This window comes from Pseudorca crassidens, chromosome X (assembly GCF_039906515.1).
Source record: "Pseudorca crassidens isolate mPseCra1 chromosome X, mPseCra1.hap1, whole genome shotgun sequence".
Taxonomy (NCBI): Eukaryota; Metazoa; Chordata; class Mammalia; order Artiodactyla; family Delphinidae; genus Pseudorca; species Pseudorca crassidens.
In genome coordinates, this window is record NC_090317.1 from 36,804,376 (window position 1) to 36,825,662 (window position 21,287).

Genomic DNA, 21,287 nt, shown 5'->3' on the forward strand with positions numbered 1-21,287 from the left:
CCTAAGGTCTCTTTTGCCCAACCCTGCCTGGCTTCCCTCCATCCTGCTGGTCGTTGGCACTGACACATGGGGAGATAGCTTAGGAACTAAAGCACTGGGACAGTAATCATTCCTTAAGAGGCTGTGGAGACCAGCCATGAGCATAAAGTCAGGACAGGTTCTTCAGGCCTTTGGATCCAAGGATTGATTGCCCTCGGGCAGTGGGTCTGAGAACAGTTGGGCCTCTCAGGCCTCTGGGTTTGATTTTACTTCGGTTTGCTTTTAATGGGGATTTGAATCTGAGAGGATGTTCTCGGCATATTGATTCTGGGCAGTTCCTGCCCTTCGTGTTATGGAGAGCAGTTGTCAAGATGGAAGAGGGAGGTGGAAAGTGAATTGTACGTAGTGATAGTAGGTGATATTAATGCAAGATTATGGGCTAACATGAAACTTATGGCTCCTGATTTTAGAGGAGGGAGTAAAGACAAAAGAATTAGGATAAGCTAATTGCCCTAACAATCCCCACATCTTAGTGGCTAAACACAATGCGGCGGTTGCTGTGGGGAGGGGGGCTCTGCTCCATGCAGTAGCACCTCCCAAACTCATGACAGTGAAAAATGTCTCCCGACATTACCAGACGTCCCCTGGGGGAAAATTCCCCTCAGTCGAGAACCACTGCTGTAGTCCCAAAGTATTTGTGATTTTGCATAGATCCCTTCACTGCCTTAGGATCCTGTCTTTAATTATATGTATTTTGCCATTTCTTGTAGACATGGGATTTGGGGACAAAGGTTATGGTTGGCAGGGAGCACAGTTCTAAGATCGCTTGCATTTGTACCCCCATGGGCCATAGATTGAGGCAGCTTGGAACAAGCACCGTCCGCAAACATTCAGAAGTGGGAGTGAAAAGCCTTCTTGATACTCATTAACCTTTGAGAAGGCACCTCATTTCTAGGGCGTTTATTGAAGGTTCTGAAGAAAATGAACTCTAGGACCGGAAGCCCTAAAGCGGTGCCTCTCAAACTTTAATGTCCACATGATCCCTGGGAATTTACAGATGCTGATTAAGGAGGTCTGGGCGGGGGGGGGGGGGGGGGTCCTGAGATTCTGCATTTCTAACTAGCTCTCAGGTGACATTAACGCTGCTGGTCCCCATACCACATCTCAGTAGAGGGTTGGTGGTCTGTGAGAAGAGGAACTGGCCATCCAATGCCATTTTCAGGTTCTGTAGAGGGAATTGTTCTGTTCCAAGATGATTTCATTGGCCCAGTAACTAATAAGGCCACCTGCAGTTTTTAAACATCCCCTTTCTCTACCATTCTCAAGAAGACGCAACCCAAGGTTACAGTGCCACCCACCCACCCACCAAAGCCAAATCCCTGCTGGGCAAAGAGGAACTTAGGTAAGCGCACACAATACAGACAACAGAAAGGACATGTTAGGGAATCTAGATTCAAAAGGACTCCACTGCTGACTGCCATAAGGTGGTGACTGTCCCTCAGGAAACGGAGGCATGAATGGTAAAGAAATGTCAAGGATTCATGCAAATTTCCAGTTTGAAATTGGGATTCTTCTTTTGGCAGCCAGGTGCTCATACGATAGCCCCTCTCCTCACTGTAAAGTTATTAGTGGGGAAGGTGATCGTAGGGGGGTCAGGGATTAAAAAGTAAGTAAGGTTTGTTACCATCTTTGGATTTACCAAGGCTAGAGAAGCAGTATGAGGCTGAATCATTGCTTTGGATCAATAATTCTCAAAAAGGGACCACCCGTTTGAGGCTAACATGAGGTGAGGTGACCGCGTACTCCCTTTTGATCAGCCGCCTTCTATTTGTTTTAGACCTTCTGTGTGCCTGAATGTGCGATCGAGAGAGAGCGGTTTCCTTTTCAGAGGCAACAGTGAGGAGAACTTAGGAAAAGCAATTAGAGTGACAAAAAAGATTTTGTGTGGGGGGCCATTTTATCCCAGCTGTAGTTTCAGACAATGCACCCTAGATTTTGAGAGCAATGCCATGCAGCTCCATGTCTTGGGCCCAAGACCTTGGCTCCACTTCTGGGTTGACCACTTCCTAACAGTTTCCTCATCTGTAAAGGGAGATAATAACAACCCCTACCTCATAGGGTGGCCGTAGGGAGAAGAGAGCTAACGAACGTGAACATACAGTGTTAAGCACGAGTCATTAACGATCAGCTGCTAATGTTATTGGTGCTATTACTGCAGCTATTGGAACTGTGGCTGTCAGTTCTTTTCTGCCTCTAAATTGTCCACATATGCCTCACTCCCATCAGTGACATTTCTCACTCTGTTCAGTGATTCCCAATCTAGGGTGGGCCGATGGGTGGAGCTTGAAATTACTCCCACCAGAGACCGTGGTCTGCTTGAGAATTGAGGTCCCTTTTTTGAGAATTATTGATCCAAAGCAGTGATTCAGCCTCATACTGCTTCTCTAGCCTTGGTAAATCCAAAGATGGTAACAAACCTTACTTACTTTTTAATCCCTGACCCCTACGATCACCTTTCCCACTAATAACTTTACAGTGAGGAGAGGGGCTATCGTATGAGCACCTGGCTGCCAAAAGAAGAATCCCAATTTCAAACTGGAAATTTGCATGAATCCTTGACATTTCTTTACCATTCATGCCTCTGTTTCCTGAGGGACAGTCACCACCTTATGGCAGTCAGCAGTGGAGTCCTTTTGAATCTAGATTCCCTAACATGTCCTTTCTGTTGTCTGTATTGTGTACGCTTACCTAAGTTCCTCTTTGCCCAGCAGGGACTTTGGCTTTGGCTCTTAAAAGATTTCCTAGGAGGAGAAACATGCTCTTTTCTGTTTTCCTCTAGTAGTTCGGTGACATGGCAGATGTTCCAGCAGCCCCGAGGCTTCATCTGCCACCGCCTTCCCTGCAGCCTCTGCCAGTGGCCTCCAGGGACCACTTTCTGAAGCCTGCTGCTAACACTTTTCCAAACACAACAAAAAGCGTGTTTGGGGATAAGTTTTCTCAATTAATCCTCAAGTACTGAATGCCTCTTTTCTTCCTTTAGTCTGTAATATGATGGCAATAGGCTCTTTCACTAGCCTCCTGACAGGACCTGCCTCCAAGCTCACGGCCTCTCCTCCAGTCATCCCGGAACAGTCTTACAGAAATGTAAATCTCATCGAATAACTGCACTGCTCAGATCACTTCACTGGCTTCTGGCTTCTCCTCGTATACAGGAACAATCCTAACTCCTAGGGCCAGACTGTATGTTTCAAGTTAATAGCACTCTACAGTATTTCACAGGGGCGTTTTCTCTTGGTTTGCAGTGCTCGCTCGTGAAAGAAAACAAAAGATGCAGGAGATGCTATGCAGCCGGGTAGGAGAAACATTCAGCTGGGTCTCAGCTGAAGGTTGAGTGACCGGAAGTGGGAGAGGCGTCCTGAATTCAGTACTTTCTAGCAAATATACAGATTCTCAAAATATCTAGTTATTGGATGTGGTATAGGACAGTGCTTCCCAAAGGGTGTTCCTGGGATGTTCATAGCTGTTAAACATGAGAAAAAAGAGGTCTGGTGGCTCAGGAAAGTCAGTTGGAGAAAATGCTGGGTTGTAGTTAAACAGCTTTCTTTACTGTGGGATTTCTGAGATCCTTTTTAACATGCCGAAAGGAATATTGTGAACAGAGACTGTGGATCTTTTCCCAGCTTTATCTGAAGCACAGAATTTTGTTTTCACAGAGCGTCTTGTGGACAAGTAGTGCTCTGCAGAGCGGACTTGGGAAATGCTGGTGTAGGCAATACAAAGGAATGCTTGACCGCACTCCCCACTGTCTCAGCCAGATGCCTCACATTGTTTCTGTAAATGCTGCTTGAGGGTAGTGACTAATTTGTCCATTTCAAAGGGTCATTGACCTTCAAAAAAAAAAAAAAAAGCCTGTTTCCCAAAGGATTAGAACTAACCAAGTAATAGTAGAACTCATTCTTTATTTAGGGAGAAGAGGAAGGCAGTGAGTGACACACATGCTACCACAAAACCTGTCATTAACAATTAGGCGTCATGCAGAAGAATTGATTTAACATTTTCATCTCAACTGCAAGTCCATTTATTACACCGTTGGATGATTAAAAATTTAAAAAAAATCATGTAGCAGCAAAAGAATAAGAGAAACCTATCAGATCCACTGCAGAAGGGGTTCTTTTTGTTCGGCTACACACCCAAGTTCAGATGAACATACGAGATTTGGGAATTAGCCCCTGAAAACAAAGGGATTTGTGTTTTATCTTCTTCCTCAATTGTTGGACTTGATTTTAGCAGGCTTCTCTTGCCCTCAGGTTTTGTGGCTCTGTGTAAAATTAGGAAACCTAAGTTTGAATCCTGGCTTTGGCACTAAATAACGGTGTCCCCTTGGAAACTCTAGGCCTCATTTCCATCTCTCAAAAGAGAAGGCCATTTCCAGTTTCCTCCTGGAGATATACATGGGAAACCCTAGAAGGCTTATGTAATGAGATTGGAATGGTCCATGAGCTGAATAGTGGAGCTGATGATAAAGCTGTTCAGTAAAGTGGAAGAAGACATTTTGACAGGAAAGAACGTAGAGGTTCCCTATGAAGATTGGATTATGGGAAGCTTTCCCCAGTAACAGCTCTGAGCCCACAGAAAGCTGAAAATAAGCGTGCCTAGCCCTACAGCCCTAGAAACTGGACTGAGTTGCCTGCAGGTATCCGGTGATGCTGAGGTGGAACCCACAGGCTCCTCGCTTGTATTCAAGTAGTGGGGGCACCTATTCTGGATCATGGAATGCTTTGAGAATCTAATGGGACCCGCGGACCCTCCTCCCAGTAGAATGCACGTACCCTCATACACTCAAAATGCACTTCGGAATCACTTTCGAGAATCCTATTTATTTCTCTCCAGCTCTCTAGGACTTAAATGAAGAAGGACCTCACTCTTGGCGGTGCACACTTATCGCTTAACAAAATTAATAATAGACCCTCAGTATTCGAGTACATGTCACTATTTGGGTGTTTGTCCCTTTGTTACGGTGCTAGAGCCAGGAGGAGATAGACAGGTCAAGACAGAAGCCCCACCTGCTCTGTACTTGGTGATCACTCGGCAAGCAGTCTACCTGTTAGCAGGTGCTAGGCTGTAGGTTACAGACAGGCAGACCATTAGAGTTGCTGCAAGGAATCAGAGTGTGTTTGACGGCTAGTGAGGGCTGGGTAGGATGTGAGTAAGCAGAGGGTAGTCTGTGGGCGTGGTTGGGTCTAGCATGAGTCAGGGCAGAGCTGGCAAGGGACACAGTGGGGATGGGGACCGGCTGGTCTAAAGTAGAGTGTTCTTTAGCCGAGGGGATGCGTCTCTGAGATGTGCTTCATCACCCTGGCTGGGCCGTGCTGTGATGCTGCTTCGTACCCGGAGCTTCAGCTCCGGGTGCTTGCCCACAGGCAGGTGACTGACACAGCCAGGCTAGAACTCCTACCTGAAAGGCTGAGGGGTCTTTTCTGAGTTGGCAGAACCCTCATGGGACTTTTAGGCTCTGGACGCCGGACCGCTGGAGCAGACTCAGTTATACATCTCTTTTTGCCTTCAGACGGACTGCACTTGGTAAGCTGGAGATAATCAGAATCAATTGTCCACGTTGCATGTAGCTTCTTTTCTCCCCAGGCCTTTTCAAAAAATAGAATCTGGTTTGTTCCTTCCACGTCCCTGTAAAGTAGAAGCAAGTGAAACGATTACCCCCAACGTACACACACGTACTCACGAATGCAGAAAGTTCTTTAGGAACCGAGGCCCAGAGATGCAAAGGGACAGCGGTCCCATCACACAGCAAGTCAATGGCCCAACCCAGCCAAGAATACATGTGCTCCCTTTCTCCCCCAGATCGAGTGCCAGGCCTGCTGTCACCCCTTGCCTCACGGAGGGATGCTCACCTCTTGCACAAAGCCTTTCCTCAAGCCATCCTTCTCCTCATCTGCCTGACAAGGTGGCATTTTCAGGCAGGGTCAGCTACTGACTGACAGCAGTTGAAACGTGAAAGGAAGTGGGATGAAAAACAACCTGCAGGGCTTCCCTGGTGGCGCAGTGGTTGAGAGTCCGCCTGCCGATGCAGGGGACACGGGTTCGTGCCCCGGTCTGGGAAGATCCCACATGCCGCGGAGCGGCTGGGCCCGTGAGCCATGGCCGCTGAGCCTGCGTGTCCGGAGCCTGTGCTCCTCAAGGGGAGAGGCCACAACAGTGAGAGGCCCGTGTACCGCAAAAAAAAAACAGCCTGCAGAGGGGTTCTAGATGAGGAGGGGACGAACTGGGATCACACCGGGGGTGTGAGCTTTCAGTGCCCTCTTCCCCTCTCTTCTGTCCAGCTGGACTGGCAGATGACTGTTTCCTCTCACTCGGCACCTTCTTCGTTGGGACAGAGTGTTGTGTCTGTCTGTTGAGCTGCAGAGTGATCTGTTGAATCTGCTGCAGAAATTTCCTGGCCCGGGACCCCACCAGGGGTTGGGCCGGGGGTCGGAGTAGGGAGGCCACTAGTCGTGCTGAAGAGTCTCCTTGAAGATTCAAAACGGGAGGGTCCTCCCCCCATCGCCCCTCCTTTAGCTCAGCTGTCTGGCAGACCTACCCCATCTCCCAGGGTGGATACCCCATGGACAAGATCATGAATTGGGATTGACCCCCTCCACCCCTCTGTGGTTCTCCCTTTGTCATTTACTTTTCTATTCGTCACCTGCCTCCCTGTCACCAGGGTACGCAGCACCTTCGTTCTGTCCAGGCCTGCCCCAGAATATTTTCATCATACCTGCTAGGAGTCAACTCCATTTTCCCCTCCTCTCAGCTCCCGGCGTGCACTGAGCTACTTTCTGTCTCTATGGGATTTGCCTGTTGTGGATATTTCATGAATATGGAATCATACAGTATGTGACCTTTTGTGTCTGGCTTCTTTCACTAAGCATAATGTGTTCAAGGTTCATCCATTCTAACTGAATTATATTGCATTGTATGATACACCACGTTTTGTTTATCAGTTCTTCCACTCATGGACACTGGGTGCTTTCTGCCTTTTGACTATTGTGAATAATGCTACTCTGAAGATTCGTGTACAAGGATCTGTTTGAGTCTCTGCTTTCAGTTCTCTTGAGTATATACTAGAAGTGGGATTACTGGTTCATATGGTAACTCTAGGTTTAACTTCGGAGGAACTGCCAAGCTTTCTTGCACAGCAGCTGTACCATTTGACATTTTTACATTCCTACCAGCAGTGTATAAAGGTTCCATTTTCTCCACATCCTTGCCAACACTTATTATTATCTTCTTTTTTACTATAACTGTCCTAGTGGGTGCAAAGTGGTGTCTCACTGTGATTTTTGTTCTCCTCACCGCTACCAAGATGTTGCTGTTTATTGGGGAACTGCTCCAACCTTCAGTATTCATTACTATGAACTTATTAAACCTCTGGGAAAGGCAGGGCCCTACTCTAACTAATGCTTGAAGTTGGGGCCATGTCAGGCACTCTGGCAGAGCAAAGAAGAAGAGAGTTTAGGGACAGAGTGAACTTGCCACCTTTGGAAGCTCTAGCATGGCATGAGCAGTCTGCTCTACCAATCATCTTCCCTTCCGCCAAAGCGACCTTTGAGTGCAGAAGTAGTTATACAAGTCTTCCCTGAAGAGGTGACACTGCAGCTGGGCCGTGAAGGGTGGACAGAAGGAAAATAGATGACGGGGAGAAAGGGAGAAGCATTCTAAACTGAAAAATATGAACTACTTTCCAAAGAACAGCTCAGATACTGAACCAAAACAAAGATGAAACTCAAACCAATCAACAGTGACTTTTGTTTAGCAGCTCTAGAAAGCGTGCAGCAGGAGAGGAGGCTGGAAATGATGGCCAAAATGCAGTGGGAAAGGTGGTTTCTTTGCCCTTCAAGACCACTCAATCACAAATACACTCGTGACCCTTCTGACTCCTAAATTCACCTCTCTGGGACCCTCAGGAAATCCAAAGCAGAGACTATAGGTTTAATAGATGGCTCTGGCCAGAACTCAGCTGCTTGGCTAAAGAAATCACTCCTGGTGGGCTCCCCACTGAGATGGGGGGATAGGGCAAATGGAGTCAGCTGGAAGTTGAGCTATATAAGGATTCTTAGTGAACGTGATGGGCTCAGAAGTGACTCTCTAGTCACCACTCAGAATCCGGCAATACTTGAGAAGTTCTACAGGATAGTGAAAGACGGTTGTCTTAGTCAGTTTGGGCTGCTGTAACAAAAATAGCATAGACTAATGGCTTAAACAACAAACATTTATTTCTCACAGTCCTAGGGGCTAGAAAGTCCAAGATCAAGGTGCCAGCAGATCTGGTGTCTGGTGAGAGACCACTTCCTGGCTTGTGGATAGTCATCTTCATCCTGTGTCCTCATATGGCTGAGAGCAGAGGTCATCTCCCCGTTGTCTCTTCTTATAAGGGCATTAATCCCATTCATGAGGGCCCCGACTCCCAAAGACCCCCACGTCAAAGTACCATCACATTGGGGATTAGGTTTTCAACATATGAATTTGGTGAAGGGGACACAAACATTCAGCCTATAACAGGCACTGTAAGGAATAGGCAGCCCCAACCTGCTTTCTGCCTTCCATACACTCTATCCTTTACAGCTAATAGTAATGTAACGGTAACAGCATTCATTGGGCACTAATATGCGTCTGGTACTATGCTGAGCGCGTCATGGGTCTCACCTCATTTGATCCTCACAACAACCTGTGAGGTAGGTACTATTATCAGCCCCATTTTATCGATGTGTGAACCGAGGCTCAAGAATGTTAAATGACCTGCTCAGCTAATAAGTGGGATCTAATTACTAGTGGAGGTGGAATTTGAACACAATTCGGACACCCTGAAATAAGGCCTTTCCTCCCACTAGGACAGCTCTCAGAGGCTGTATTTTTAGTAAACGCCCCTACATTGAGCCTTAAGTTCTGGAATGTTTCACACTCCTTGCCCTGTGCTCTACAACCTCATTATAGATAAAGCATCAAAGGCCTAAGTTACAATTTAATTATCTAGAAAACAAACCTATTTTCAAACATTGTCTTCCATTCTCACCGTGCTATGAATTAGTCAATAAGATGAGTGCTAAGCTCCCCTATCAAGGCCTCAATGTGATGGGACACAGAGGAGTTAAGTTTTTATGGAGGAGGAGAGTTTGGGGAAGATATGAAAATCATAGGTCTCCGCCTAAGGACAGCAGGTCTAGATAAGTCATCATTTTGAGCAACCCAGGGCAAAAAGAAGTGATAGTGTTTGGAGCGCTGACAGGAAGCAATCTAAATGGTAGGCATCATTGCTTTAGCTCATGGACCCATTTGAAGCAATACCTTTGATTTCAGTGAGCATCCCAGTCACCTGCACGCACATGACCTCAGAGGGTGAGCAAGGTTCTTGGAGGGAAACTATACATACCCACTGTTTGGGATGCATTAATTCTGCAAGATGCGTCACATCCTTGCTGTATGCTGTGACCTAGCTTGACCAGGATGCAGTGCCCAGCTGTTCTTCCCTCCTTGGAGGAGCACAGGAGGTTTCCCATTAGCACCCTTCTTTGCCTGCTTTCTTCCTAGCTGGGCCAAGGCCCAGATGTCAGCTCAAATTTACAGACTTTATTGAAAACAGTTTGTTTCAGAGAGCAGTGTAATAGCCCCCCACTCTCCCCAAAGGGGCTAAATAGTGTCTGTAAGAGAAAACCGTCTCATTGTAGTCACACTGGGAACACAAGAGTCCTAGCTAAGGTCTGTCCCACTAGTAGGAATAGAGCTGGCTTCTATGACCAGATCTGTAGGATTGATTTTCCACGGTTGGAAGGGACCCAAAATGGTCATCAAGTTTAGCCCCTCGCCTTGAGTTAGAGTTTTTTTAAACATACACTCTTCAAATTTAATTTTTCAGTGGGAAATACATTTGTATCATTCAAGAATATGAATGCATATGTGTGTATGTGTATATATGATTATACATGTTTACGCTCATAAAGGTATATGTAAAAGTATGCAGTAAGATGTCTAATTCACCCCTGTCCCACATCCATTCAATTCTTACCTTTCTCGTCAAAACATAGTCTCCCCTTATAACTTTTAGTATTTTCCTATGTATCCTTCCAGATTTTCTTTATGAAAATATAAGCAAATATGAATACGTACTCTTAAAAAAATTATATCCTCTTTACATAAAAGGCAGTATATTATCCAAATCATTTTGCACTTTGTGATTTTTTTCATTTAATAATCTGTTTTTCTGTATTAGTGCATAGAGAGCTTACGCATTCTTTTATATGACTACACACTATTTCATTGTATTAATGAACCACCACATATTTAACCAGATGTCTATTGATGGACACAGAAGTTGTTTCCAATCTTTTGCCATCACGAACAATGGTGCAGTGAATAACTTTTAGATTTTTCACACACACACAAGTATATCTGTAGCGTGAATTCTTAAAAGTAGGATTGCTGGGTCAAAAATACACATATATATTTTTTTAATTTGCCACATCAACAACTTTATTTTCTCGCATAGAATTCAGGTATAAGCATGAAAAGTAGATTAGTTTTCAAAACCTTAGTTCTTCTTAAGGCTTATGTTAAATATCTTCTTTCCACCTAGCTTTGTGCTGGGTACCATGGTGTGGACAAAAGAACAGAGCCCATAAACTACAACCTCAAATAGTTTATAACTGGTTTGGAGAAATAAAATATATCTACATATAATGAGCAGAGAGAATATTAAAGCCATATTTATGACAGAATCCATGTCAAAAGAGTAACTTTTACTTTCACTTTAGATGAAATGATAAGCTTTGGAAACATTTATTTAAAAGACAAATGTATCCCTCACGCTCTTCCTTGGACCTCCTTTTAATTTTTGTTATATACATGTACATTCAGAAAATACATATATTTTAAAATTGAATGATATTGCTAAATTGCCTCCATAGTGTTTGTATCAATTCTCCACAGCCTTGCTGAGAGAGTTTATTAATCAAACTTTAGGATTTTTGCAAATCTGATAAGAAAAATGGTTATCTTGGTGTCGTTTTTTTAAATTGAGGTATAATTGACATATTATATTCGTTTCAGGTGTACAACATAATGGTTCAATATCTGTTTATATTGCAAAATGATCAACTCAATAAGTCTAGTTAACATCTGTCCCCATATGTAGTTACAAATTTTTTTCTTGTGATGAGGACTTTTAAGATTTATTCTCTTAGCAACTTTAAAATATGCAGTGCAATATTATTAAGTATACTCACCATGATGTACATTCCATTCCCAACACCCCCCCACCCCCTGCGTCTGGCAACCACCAGTCTGTTCTCTATATCTACAAGCTTTTTTTTTTTTAAGATTCCGTGTATAAATGAGATCATATAGTATTTGTCTTTCTCAGTCTGACTTATTTCACTTAGCATAATGCCCTCAAGGTCCATCCATGTTGTCACAAATGGCAAGATTTCATTCTCTTTTTTATGGCTGAATAGTATTCGTGTGTGTGTGTGTGTGTGTGTGTGTGTGTGTGTGTGTCTGTCTCAAGGAAATTAAAGGGAACATAACCTCTTCTTCCAAGCCCTCTACCTTCATCTCCATATTACCCTCTCCACCACCACCTCCAGAATGGACTGTGGCTGTGCTGGGACTACACCACTAGAATGAGAGAGAACCAGACTGGAAACACTGGCATCAGGCTCAGCTGTCAAGAATAAAATAGGAACCTGAGTAACAATAGCAATGGCAAAAGAAGGGAGGGCTCGGAGTCAAGGAGATTAGCAACCATATTTGGGAGCTCTGGACAGGTTTGCATTTATCTCATAACCACTGGGAGCTGACTTACAAGTGGCCTTTCTGACTAGCCCAGAACTGGCCCACTAAGGAAGTAGAAATTTGAGGGTAGGGAGAGTGGAGAAGAGAGCCACCAGCATGAGGATGTTGGGTTTCAGAGGGTGGGAGGAGGGGTAGTACTAGGAGGGAGAGATTGGTGTATCAAAGGAAGTGGGAAAGGACCACAGACTTTTTGGTAAAACTTGCCAGTTGCTCTGAAGGGGGGAAAAAAGCCTGTCACAAGGTTATTCACACTGAGATGTTACTGACAATGTGTGTCCTCTCAGAGAAGCCTGGGGATTATAAAATCTGATTGCCGAAAGGCAACCACTAATCCAAAAGAATGAACTTCTAATGATGGCATTTTAGGCATCCATGAGAGAAAAGGTGGTAAGAGACATTTAGGATAAGGGAGTGTTTTCTGAGCACCCCAGAAATTATAGTTCTGCTTACATATAAGATCATCGCTCATGGGGAGAAGGAACAGTTCCTTTTGGCAACACAATTGTAGTCAGATGGCTGAGTGCTGGTCTGCTTACCCGACAGCGTCCTTCCCCCACTCCTCCTCGGAGTGCTGTGTGGGATTTGATGGGAAATGGGAAATGGCAGAGGCTAGAAGCCATGCAACCTGGTCACTTCTGTTGTAGCATTCCCCTGAGGGCTCCTGAAGCCAACCTTGCTTCAGACTGATTTTCTGCCAGATTTCGGCCAGGAACACAGAATGTGTTCCAAGGATTGTTGGTTAGAAGCCCAGCCACCTTGGAAAATCTGGGAAGGGAGCGTGTAGAGTCTGAGGTGGCTTTTCTTGCCTCTGGAGTTCCTTGCATGCTGTTAGCCCTCCAAAGATGCAAGGGGAGATTTGAGTTCCATATCCTATTCTTAGATAGAAAAGTAAAGGCCCAAAGAGGTAAAGTGACTTGTTCAAGGTTATGGGAGGTGGGTACCCGAGCTGGGATTATGACTCAGTGATGCTGCCCCCCTCAGTTTTTAAAAACTTTCTTTTCTTTAGTAAAAATTGTATATATTTAAGGTATACAACATGCTGATTTGATATACATACACAGATTGAAATGATTACTGCAGTTAAGCTAATTAACATCATCTCCTCCTCGCCTGATTACCATCTATTTTTGTGATGAGAGCACCTGAAATCTACTGTCTTAGCAAATTTCCAGTATACAATGCAGTATTATTAACTATAGCCATCATGCTATACTTTAGATCTCTAGACTTACTCATCCTACATAACTGCAACCTTGTACCCTTTGACCAATATCTCCCCATTTCTCGCACCTCCCTGCCCCTGGTAACCACCATTCTAATCTCTGCTTCTATGTATTCAAATTTTTTAGATTTCACATTTAAGTGAGATTATGCAGTTTTTTTTTTCTTTCTGTAACTGGCTTACTTCACTTAGCATAATGTCCTTCAGGTTCAACCATGTTGTTGCAAATGGCAGGATTGTCCTTTTAAGGGTATGGGATGGACACTTAAGTTGTCTCCATATCTTGGCTACTGTGAATAATGCTGCGATAAACATAGGATACAACAAACATGAGAATGCAGACATCTCTTCCAGGGACTGAGTTCATTTCCTTTCTGCCCTCCAGTTTTGACACCCACTGTGTGAAAAGAACAGGAAACTTCAAGGCAGGAAAACTATATTTCTTAGTTGGCTCTTCTATTAATAGCTGTGTGACATGGACCAAACCTTTTGAGGTATCAGTAGCCTCATTTTCATCATTCTCCCCTCACCCCATTAGGGATCTTAGAAGAATGCAATAATAATAGGAAGAAGTTAAGATAAATTTCTTGTGTAAAATTAGCATTAAGCATAACCATAATTGGTTTCCTTTTCTTTGATTCTGTTTTGTCTTCTTTTTTGCTTTCTCTCCATCTCTTGTTGAGTACATTAATGCACTCCAATGAGATCCTGAGAACAATTTCATTGTTTTTATTCAAACAGTTGTATTGAGGTATAATTTACCCACCATAAAATGGACTCATTTTCATCATAGTTTTGAGTGATGGGAAAGAAAGAATGGTCTCTTTTTTAAAAAAAATTTTATTGAAGTATAGTTGATTTACAATATTGTGTCATTTTCAGGTATACAGCAAATTGATTCAGTTATATATGTGTGTGTGTGTATATATATATATATATATATATATATATATTTATTTATATTTCAGGTTATTTTCCATTATAGGTTATTACAAGATATTGAACATAGTTCCTTGTGTTATACCATAATTCCTGTTGTTTATCTACTTTATGTATAGTAGTTTGTATCTGTTAATCCCATATTCCTAATTTATCCCTCCCCCCCACCTTTCCCCTTTGGTAACCATAAATTTGTTTTCTATGTCTGTTAGTCTGTTCCTGTTTTGTATATAGATTCATTTGTACAGTAATTTTTTTTAGATTCCACATATAAGTAATACCATATAATATTTGTCTTTCTCTGCCTGACTTACTTCACTTAGTATGATAATCTCTAGGTCCATCCATCTTGCTGCAAATGGCAATATTTCATTCTTTTTATGGCTGAGTAATATTGCATTGTAAATATATACCACATCTTTTTTAAATTAATTAATTATTAATTAATTAATTTTTGGCTGCGTTGGGTCTTTGTTGTTGCACACCAGTTTTCTCTAAGTTGCGGCGAGCGGGAGCTACTCTTCGTTGTGGTGAGCAGGCTTCTCATTGCAGTGGCTTCTCTTGTTGCGGAGCACGGGCACTAGGTGCATGGGCTTCAGTAGTTGTGGCACGCGGGCTCCGTAGTTGTGGCTCGTGGGCTTAGTAGCTCTGTGGCATGTGGGATCTTCCCGGGCTAGGGCTCAAACCCATCAGGCAGATTCTTAACCACTGCGCCACCAGGGAAGTCCCTATACTACATCTTCTTGAACCAGTTGTCTGTTGATGGGCACTTGGGTTGTTTCCATGTCTTGGCTATTGTAACTAGTGCTGCTATGAACATTGGGGTGCATGTATCTTTTCAAATTAGAGTTTTCTCTGGATATCTGCCCAGGAGTGGGATTGCAGAATCATATGGTAACTCTATTTTTAATTTTTTAAGGAACCTCCGTACTGTTTTCCCTAGTGGCTGCACCAATTTACATTCCCACCAACAATGTAGAAGAGTTACCAGGATGGTCTAACTTTTTAAGCCTCCCTCCAATGAAACCCACAACTCCGCTAATTTCTGTTCTTCCACTATCCCACAGCATGTACTTTCGAAGCTCTGCTTGTAGATAATAACAATTATCTATTGTTAATTTGTACACTGATGGTTAGTTTAACCTGGGCACTTGTTCATTGATATTTGGTGTGTGTATATGTGTGTGTATGTGTGTGCACAGCATGTACTTTAAGGAAGCCCAATGAAAAGACTTCTCGAAACCATTCACTTAGAGTCAGCTCACCAAGTGCATTGACCTTTTTGCTACGTGGCAACCCTGTGCCAGACTCCATGGAGAAAGACACGTGTAAGGCGGAGTCCCAAGTCTTCAAAAAGCAATATATACAAATGTATATATGGGTTGGTAGGAAAAAATGGAATTTAGAGACAGAGGACCAGATATCAATTCCCTTTTTCATCACTCACTACCTTTGTGACTTCAGATAAGTCATTCAACATCAGAGACTTGTCACCCTCAAATGAAAAATGAAGATAAGAATCTGCCTTACTTGCTTCACAGTGTTCTTATGGGGCTCCATTGTAATAACGTATGTGAAAGCTCTTTGTAAATTGTTGGCTAGGTGACTATAATTCGCAAATATGAGTTACAGTAATATTCAAGTGCCAAATGGTGTGCCTCAGACATCAGATGCTTTGAGAGGTGCAGATCGTGGGCTGGAGCTGTTAGGGACTACTTCATGGAGGAAAGTGGACTTTTGCTGAGCCTTCAGAATCAGACAGGACTTCAATAGGTGGAAAAGAGTGGCAAGGAGGGGGCAATCTTGGTGGAGAGACTAAAAAGAAGCAAAGACTCCAGAGGCTAGAACAAGCATACAAGCATATACCAAGTGTTATAAAACATGGGAAGGGTTAAAGTTACCAGGGTAGTTATAATAGGTGGTTCCTTATCAGAAAAGACTCCCTCCTTCCAGGCAAGTTAATACCTTATTCATCTAACACTGTTAACTCCATCAAGGCGGGGGCCTTGTCCTTCTTCACTGATATCTCTTTAGTGCCTGTCATAGTGCCTGGTACGTAGTAGGTGCTCAATAAATGCCCCAAATTTGAAGGAATGGATGGATAGTCACATGTCACTTGTTATTCCTGTCTGGCTGCTTTAATATTATCGAAGTCATCAACCACTGAATTAGGGACTATTTTTAACTCTCTCCGTGTGGTACAGCCCCATCTGCTGTTGGGATTTGTGAAATTCTTTGCAATAATGCCAATACTCGGTGTGGTTTTTCTCCACCCTGTCCCAGAAGACTCCTTACCCCCAGCGAACAATAAGGTGACCAGCAAGTCGTGTGAGTACAACGGGACCACTTACCAACACGGTGAGCTGTTCATGGCTGAAGGGCTCTTTCAGAACCGGCAACCCAACCAATGCACACAGTGCAGCTGTTCGGTAAGACCCTGTATCTTAACGTCTCTGCTATCCCCTACCCAAATAAGAGCGCTTCCATACTTGTACTTTTAGTTTAAGCCTACACTGTAGGGTGCTTGATTGGAAGATGAATCGCATCTAAATCATGAGCCTTCCTGACCTTAATCAACCCTGATCAACTCTGTTGAAGAGGTCAGATCCAGTCATATCCCGGTCTTAAAACTTTAGCACTGCTTAAAAGGACAAAAATGAGTTGATAATCTTGATCTGTACTTCTTTTCACGATAATTACACCACCAGAGCCTTCATCTGAAGAACTCAGTTATTTGATAAGCCTTGGAAATGCCATGGGTGGAAAAGCCACTGGCACCATCTGGGGCCACTCAGTCCAATTCACAAGAAAATGGGGTGTCTCTTGGTTCCCATCTCTGAAATATTCCACTAACCAGTCAGTTCCTGGTGCCCTGCAATGAGAAAAGTCTCTCGACAAATGCTTGATCATGATGATTCCTGTGACATTATTTGTCAAAAGAATTGTATACTTCATGAGTGAGGTATACTGATTACATCATCATCTAATTGTGCGGCCCAGAGAATGTAATAAATAGAACCAGAAAAATGGAGTAAAATTGGGTGTTTAAGCTGAAGTATGAGGGGATGAAGTTAGATGTAGAAACAACTTTTCCGCCTATAAAGGGTATGAAACACTGGATTGACAAGGGAAGCTAAAGAATCTCTTTGCTTAGGGATTTTTAGTAAAAATATAGCATCTCAGTAGTTTGGGAGAATTTGGTCGTAGCCATGCTCCCCTAATGACCTTTCAGGAACGCTCCTAGCTCCAGAACAGTATGCTTCTAAGAACTAAGATCAAGGCTCAAGGAATGATGTTTGGAACATAGAATTTTAGGGAATGAATATTATGCAAGGACAAACATAACCAGCAAGTGCATTTGATCCTCTCCCTCGCCTTGTGCTGGACTGAGCTGTCCATTCAGATGATCTTTTATAGTTTTGTATCACCCCAAAGAGCTTGTCTACTTGTTTTGGAAGGGAGAACTCTAGTGCGTGTTACGGAAGGCAGGTATTGTGCAAATCTGCATTTCCCCAAAGCCCCAACATCCAGCTGAAGCACGATGGGACCAGAATGGACAGAAGAGAGGGGCAAGACTGTATTGGTGGTTTGGAGTCTCATGGCAGCCCTCACGCTGACTACTTTGTTTCATCTTAGACCAGCATGCCTGATGAGAATTGCCATCTCCTGTGACTTAGTCTCTGGCATGGAGAAATAGTAAATAGAAAAAATATAACGCATCATAAAAGTTAGGAAGTGCATATAACTGACTATGGAAGAGCATGGGGGAAGAGCGTTTGAGCCCCTACTCATCCCAGGTACTGAGCTAAAGCCTTTACATGTACTGTAGCTCCTTCTGACCTTAATTCTGTTCCTCTTTGGCAGGAGGGCAATGTGTACTGTGGTCTCAAGACTTGCCCCAAGTTAACCTGTGCATTCCCAGTCTCTGTTCCTGATTCCTGCTGCCAGGTGTGCAGAGGTAGGTATCCTGTTTCCCAAGACCCCAGGTCCCGCCATCCTGAGTAGCAAGATTTAGAAGAGGAAAATACCTGTCCAGTGTCCTAGGGAAAGGGAACTTTCTATGGTAGCCTTAGATTCTAAGGATGCTTTCAATCACAAAAGGAAAAAATAAAAGCACTGCTTTTAAGGGTCACTCCCTGAAAGAAACTGCACTGGGCTGGAGTGCAGCCGGGGGAGAGGGGTGAGAGTCATCTAATGTGAAAGTATCTTTGTCTCTCCTTCCTTAATCCCTTCTAGCTTGGCCCCTACATTATTGTATTGTAAAACACAGGGCATCTCCATACACAGCCTTAGAAGGAAGAATGGGCCTCCCAAAGCACTGATGTGACCATTTTGAAGATTAGGCAGGGCAGATGTAGGTGTATTTTTTAAATCCCACAGTAAAGTGGTGACAAACTTAATAATAGCAAAATGGAAAGCATCGTCTTCTCAAATTATATCCAAAATGGAATCATCATCTTCTCAAGCCAGTTTTTTCTTCTTTGGGTTTCATTTCTTTGATGACAGTACCAATTTTTTTTTCTTTAGGTTTCCAAGATCAAACATAATCACCTTTAGTTTCTCTTTTATTGCCTCTTCTCAAATTACCAAATCTATTAGCAGTCCTCTATATCCCCCCCTTTTCCCCCTTTCCCTCCTAATTTTGTCTTCTTTCCTTCCATCCGATGTGCTTATTGAATGTCTACTATATGCTTGGCACTGTGCTAGAAACTGGATGCGTAATGGTAAATATAGTAGACATACAGGGCACTGCTAGACTATATGGCATCTTTATGTGAATTACAGAAAGGATCCCCTTACTTAAGATACTTGACTGCCATTTCACCAGAAAATCCTTGTGAATGTACCTCCTTAGCTGACGCACCCTTGTGCAGGACACAACCTGTACAACCGTATGTGGCATACACAGCAGCCAGGATATGTTCTTTGCTCTTATGGAACTCACATTTTACCTGAGAAGACAAATAATAAACAAGCAAGCAAACAAATACCTAAATATAAACAGTGTGAGTACTGTGAAGGAAATAAACAAAGGACCAAGATAGAAAATAAGAGGTGAAGGCGTTTAGGTTGAATTGTCGGAAAGGCCTCTCTGAGATGACATTTAAGCTCAGACTTGAAAGATGAAAAGGAGTCATCCATGCAAAGGTCCTGGGAGGAGAGCATTCCAGGCAGAAAGAAAAGAAAGTTCAAAGGACCAGGCAGGGAAGAGCTTATAGCATTCAAGGAGCCTAGGGACCAGTGTGGTAGGAATATAGTGATTGTGGTCATAACTGGCATGCGATGCGACTGGAGAGGTGAACAGGAAGGAGTCAGACCATGCAGGACCTTCAAGGCCATGGGAAGGAATTTGGATTTCCATTTTTAAGTGCATTGGGAACCCACGGGAAGGTTGTGCACAGGGCATGACATGATCTAGTTGATGTGTTAAAAGATCTCACTTGTTTTTGTGTCCAGACTAGATTGGAGGGAGGAAATAAGACAAGTGGAGAGACCAGGAGGATGGGTTTAGCAGTCTCTCTGGTATGAGAGAGTGGGATTCTGGTCTGGGGACACAGTGTAGGGTAGTGGTTCAGACTGGGGCCCTCTGGAACCAGGCTGCCTTGATTCTAATCCCAGCCCTGCTACTTTCTAGCTGGGTGATCATGAGACAGGATGTACTCACCTTTCTAACAATCTTTACAGTGACAGTAATGTTACCACCTACCTCCAAATGGTTGTGAGGTTTAAATGAGATAATGCAGGAAAAGGACCTAGGACACTGTCTCGCATATAGTGAGAACTAGTAATGAAAATTGGACAAATTTGAAATCCAGTAGGCCCTCCGTATCTGCAAGTGCCACGTCTGCAGATTCAACCAACCATGGTTCCAACATATCGGAGAAAAAAATAAATCCAGAGAGTTCCAAAAAGCAGAACTTGAATTTGCCGTGTGATGGTAACTATTTACATGGTGTTTACATTGTATTCCCAACTATGCATATAGCGTTAACATTCTGTTAGGTTTTATAAGTAATCTAGAGATGATTTAAGTATGTGGGAGGATGCATGTAAGCTATATGAAAATACTATGCAACTTTATATGAGAGACAGAACATCCTCAAATTTTGGTATCCATGAAGGTCCTGGAACCAACTCCTCGCAGATACTGAGAGAAGACTGTGTATTAGAGCATTGGTTCTTGGCTATGGGTGAATATTGGAATTATTTTGGTAAATTTATGTCCAGACTGGGGATGGGGGTGGTGGTGAGGGAGGTGATTCCAACGTGCAGCCAAGGTTGAGAGCCACTGAGTTAGAGGGAAAAGGTTATAGGATTTGCTGGTAGCAAATAGGTAATTGACTCCTATACATTGCTGCCGGCTTAATCTTTCAAAGAGATAGCCTTAAGCGTGCTACACTCCTACTCAGAAGGCTTTATGCTGACACATATCGTGCTTACTCTATGCCGGTCACAATTCTGTGCACTTGACAGATATGAACTCATTTAATCCCATGACAACCCTGTGTGGGGAGTATGATTGTTATCCACATTTTTTATAGATGATGAAACTGAAGCAGAAAGAGGTTAGGATCCTCTAGGATCCTCTAGGACCAGATATGTTCAAGGTCATATAGCCGGTGAGGCAAAGAGCTAAGATTTGAACCCTGGAAGTCTGGCTCCAGACTCCAGGCTCTTAACTACTCCACTCTGCCACTAAAATGAATGGTTCCCTGTTGCCAGCAGCATACTTGTCAACCCCCGACTCTGACAGTAAAGGCCTTTCATGCTCTAGCCTCAAGTTACCTTTATAGGCCCACATTCTTCCATTCTTGCACCTCAGCTTCTACCCACATTGTTCTTGTGTTCTCTTACCTTTGTGCCTTTACTCTCTCCTCTGCCCCTCAATATCTCTCAGACTTTAGTGTGCTTCAGAATCACCTGGAGAACTTGTTGAAATTCAGATCCCTGGAGCACAACTGCAGAGATTGTTTTGGTGGCCTTGGGAAGGGGTCCTGGGATGTGCATTTAAACAGGGCCCATTGTCCATTCTGGTGCAGGTGGTCAATAGACTTTCACTTTGAGAAACCATTCCTAAGACCACATAGATGACTGGGAGTGGCCTGAAATGATGGCTTTACATCTGAATTTAGTACACTTAAACTGAGCCTATTAAAAATCGGAAACCTGAGTAAGCCAATAGAAGAGTAACCAATGTCAATCTCTGATTGGTCAGAACATCTAATTCCAACCGTATGGCAAGCCAGTTTGGGGTGAATGAACAGCAGACATTTCATGATAAGGCTGGGAGGAAAAGGAGACAAAACGG

The 21,287-nt window shown here is 43.5% G+C and overlaps 1 protein-coding gene across 4 annotated transcripts in view; it reads left to right on the forward strand.

Annotated features, from left to right (window-relative positions):
• The window catches only part of CHRDL1 (chordin like 1), a 115,009-nt gene that overhangs the window by 48,604 nt on the left and 45,118 nt on the right, over positions 1 to 21,287 (forward strand). For 2 of the 4 annotated variants that reach the window (XM_067723158.1, XM_067723156.1), the window contains exons 5-6: positions 16,262 to 16,407; positions 17,843 to 17,936. In XM_067723158.1, coding sequence (XP_067579259.1) covers positions 16,262 to 16,407; positions 17,843 to 17,936 — 240 coding nt within the window. The remainder of the gene's footprint in view (positions 1 to 16,261; positions 16,408 to 17,842; positions 17,937 to 21,287) is intronic. The other 2 variants (XM_067723159.1, XM_067723157.1) reach the window with 1 other exon arrangement.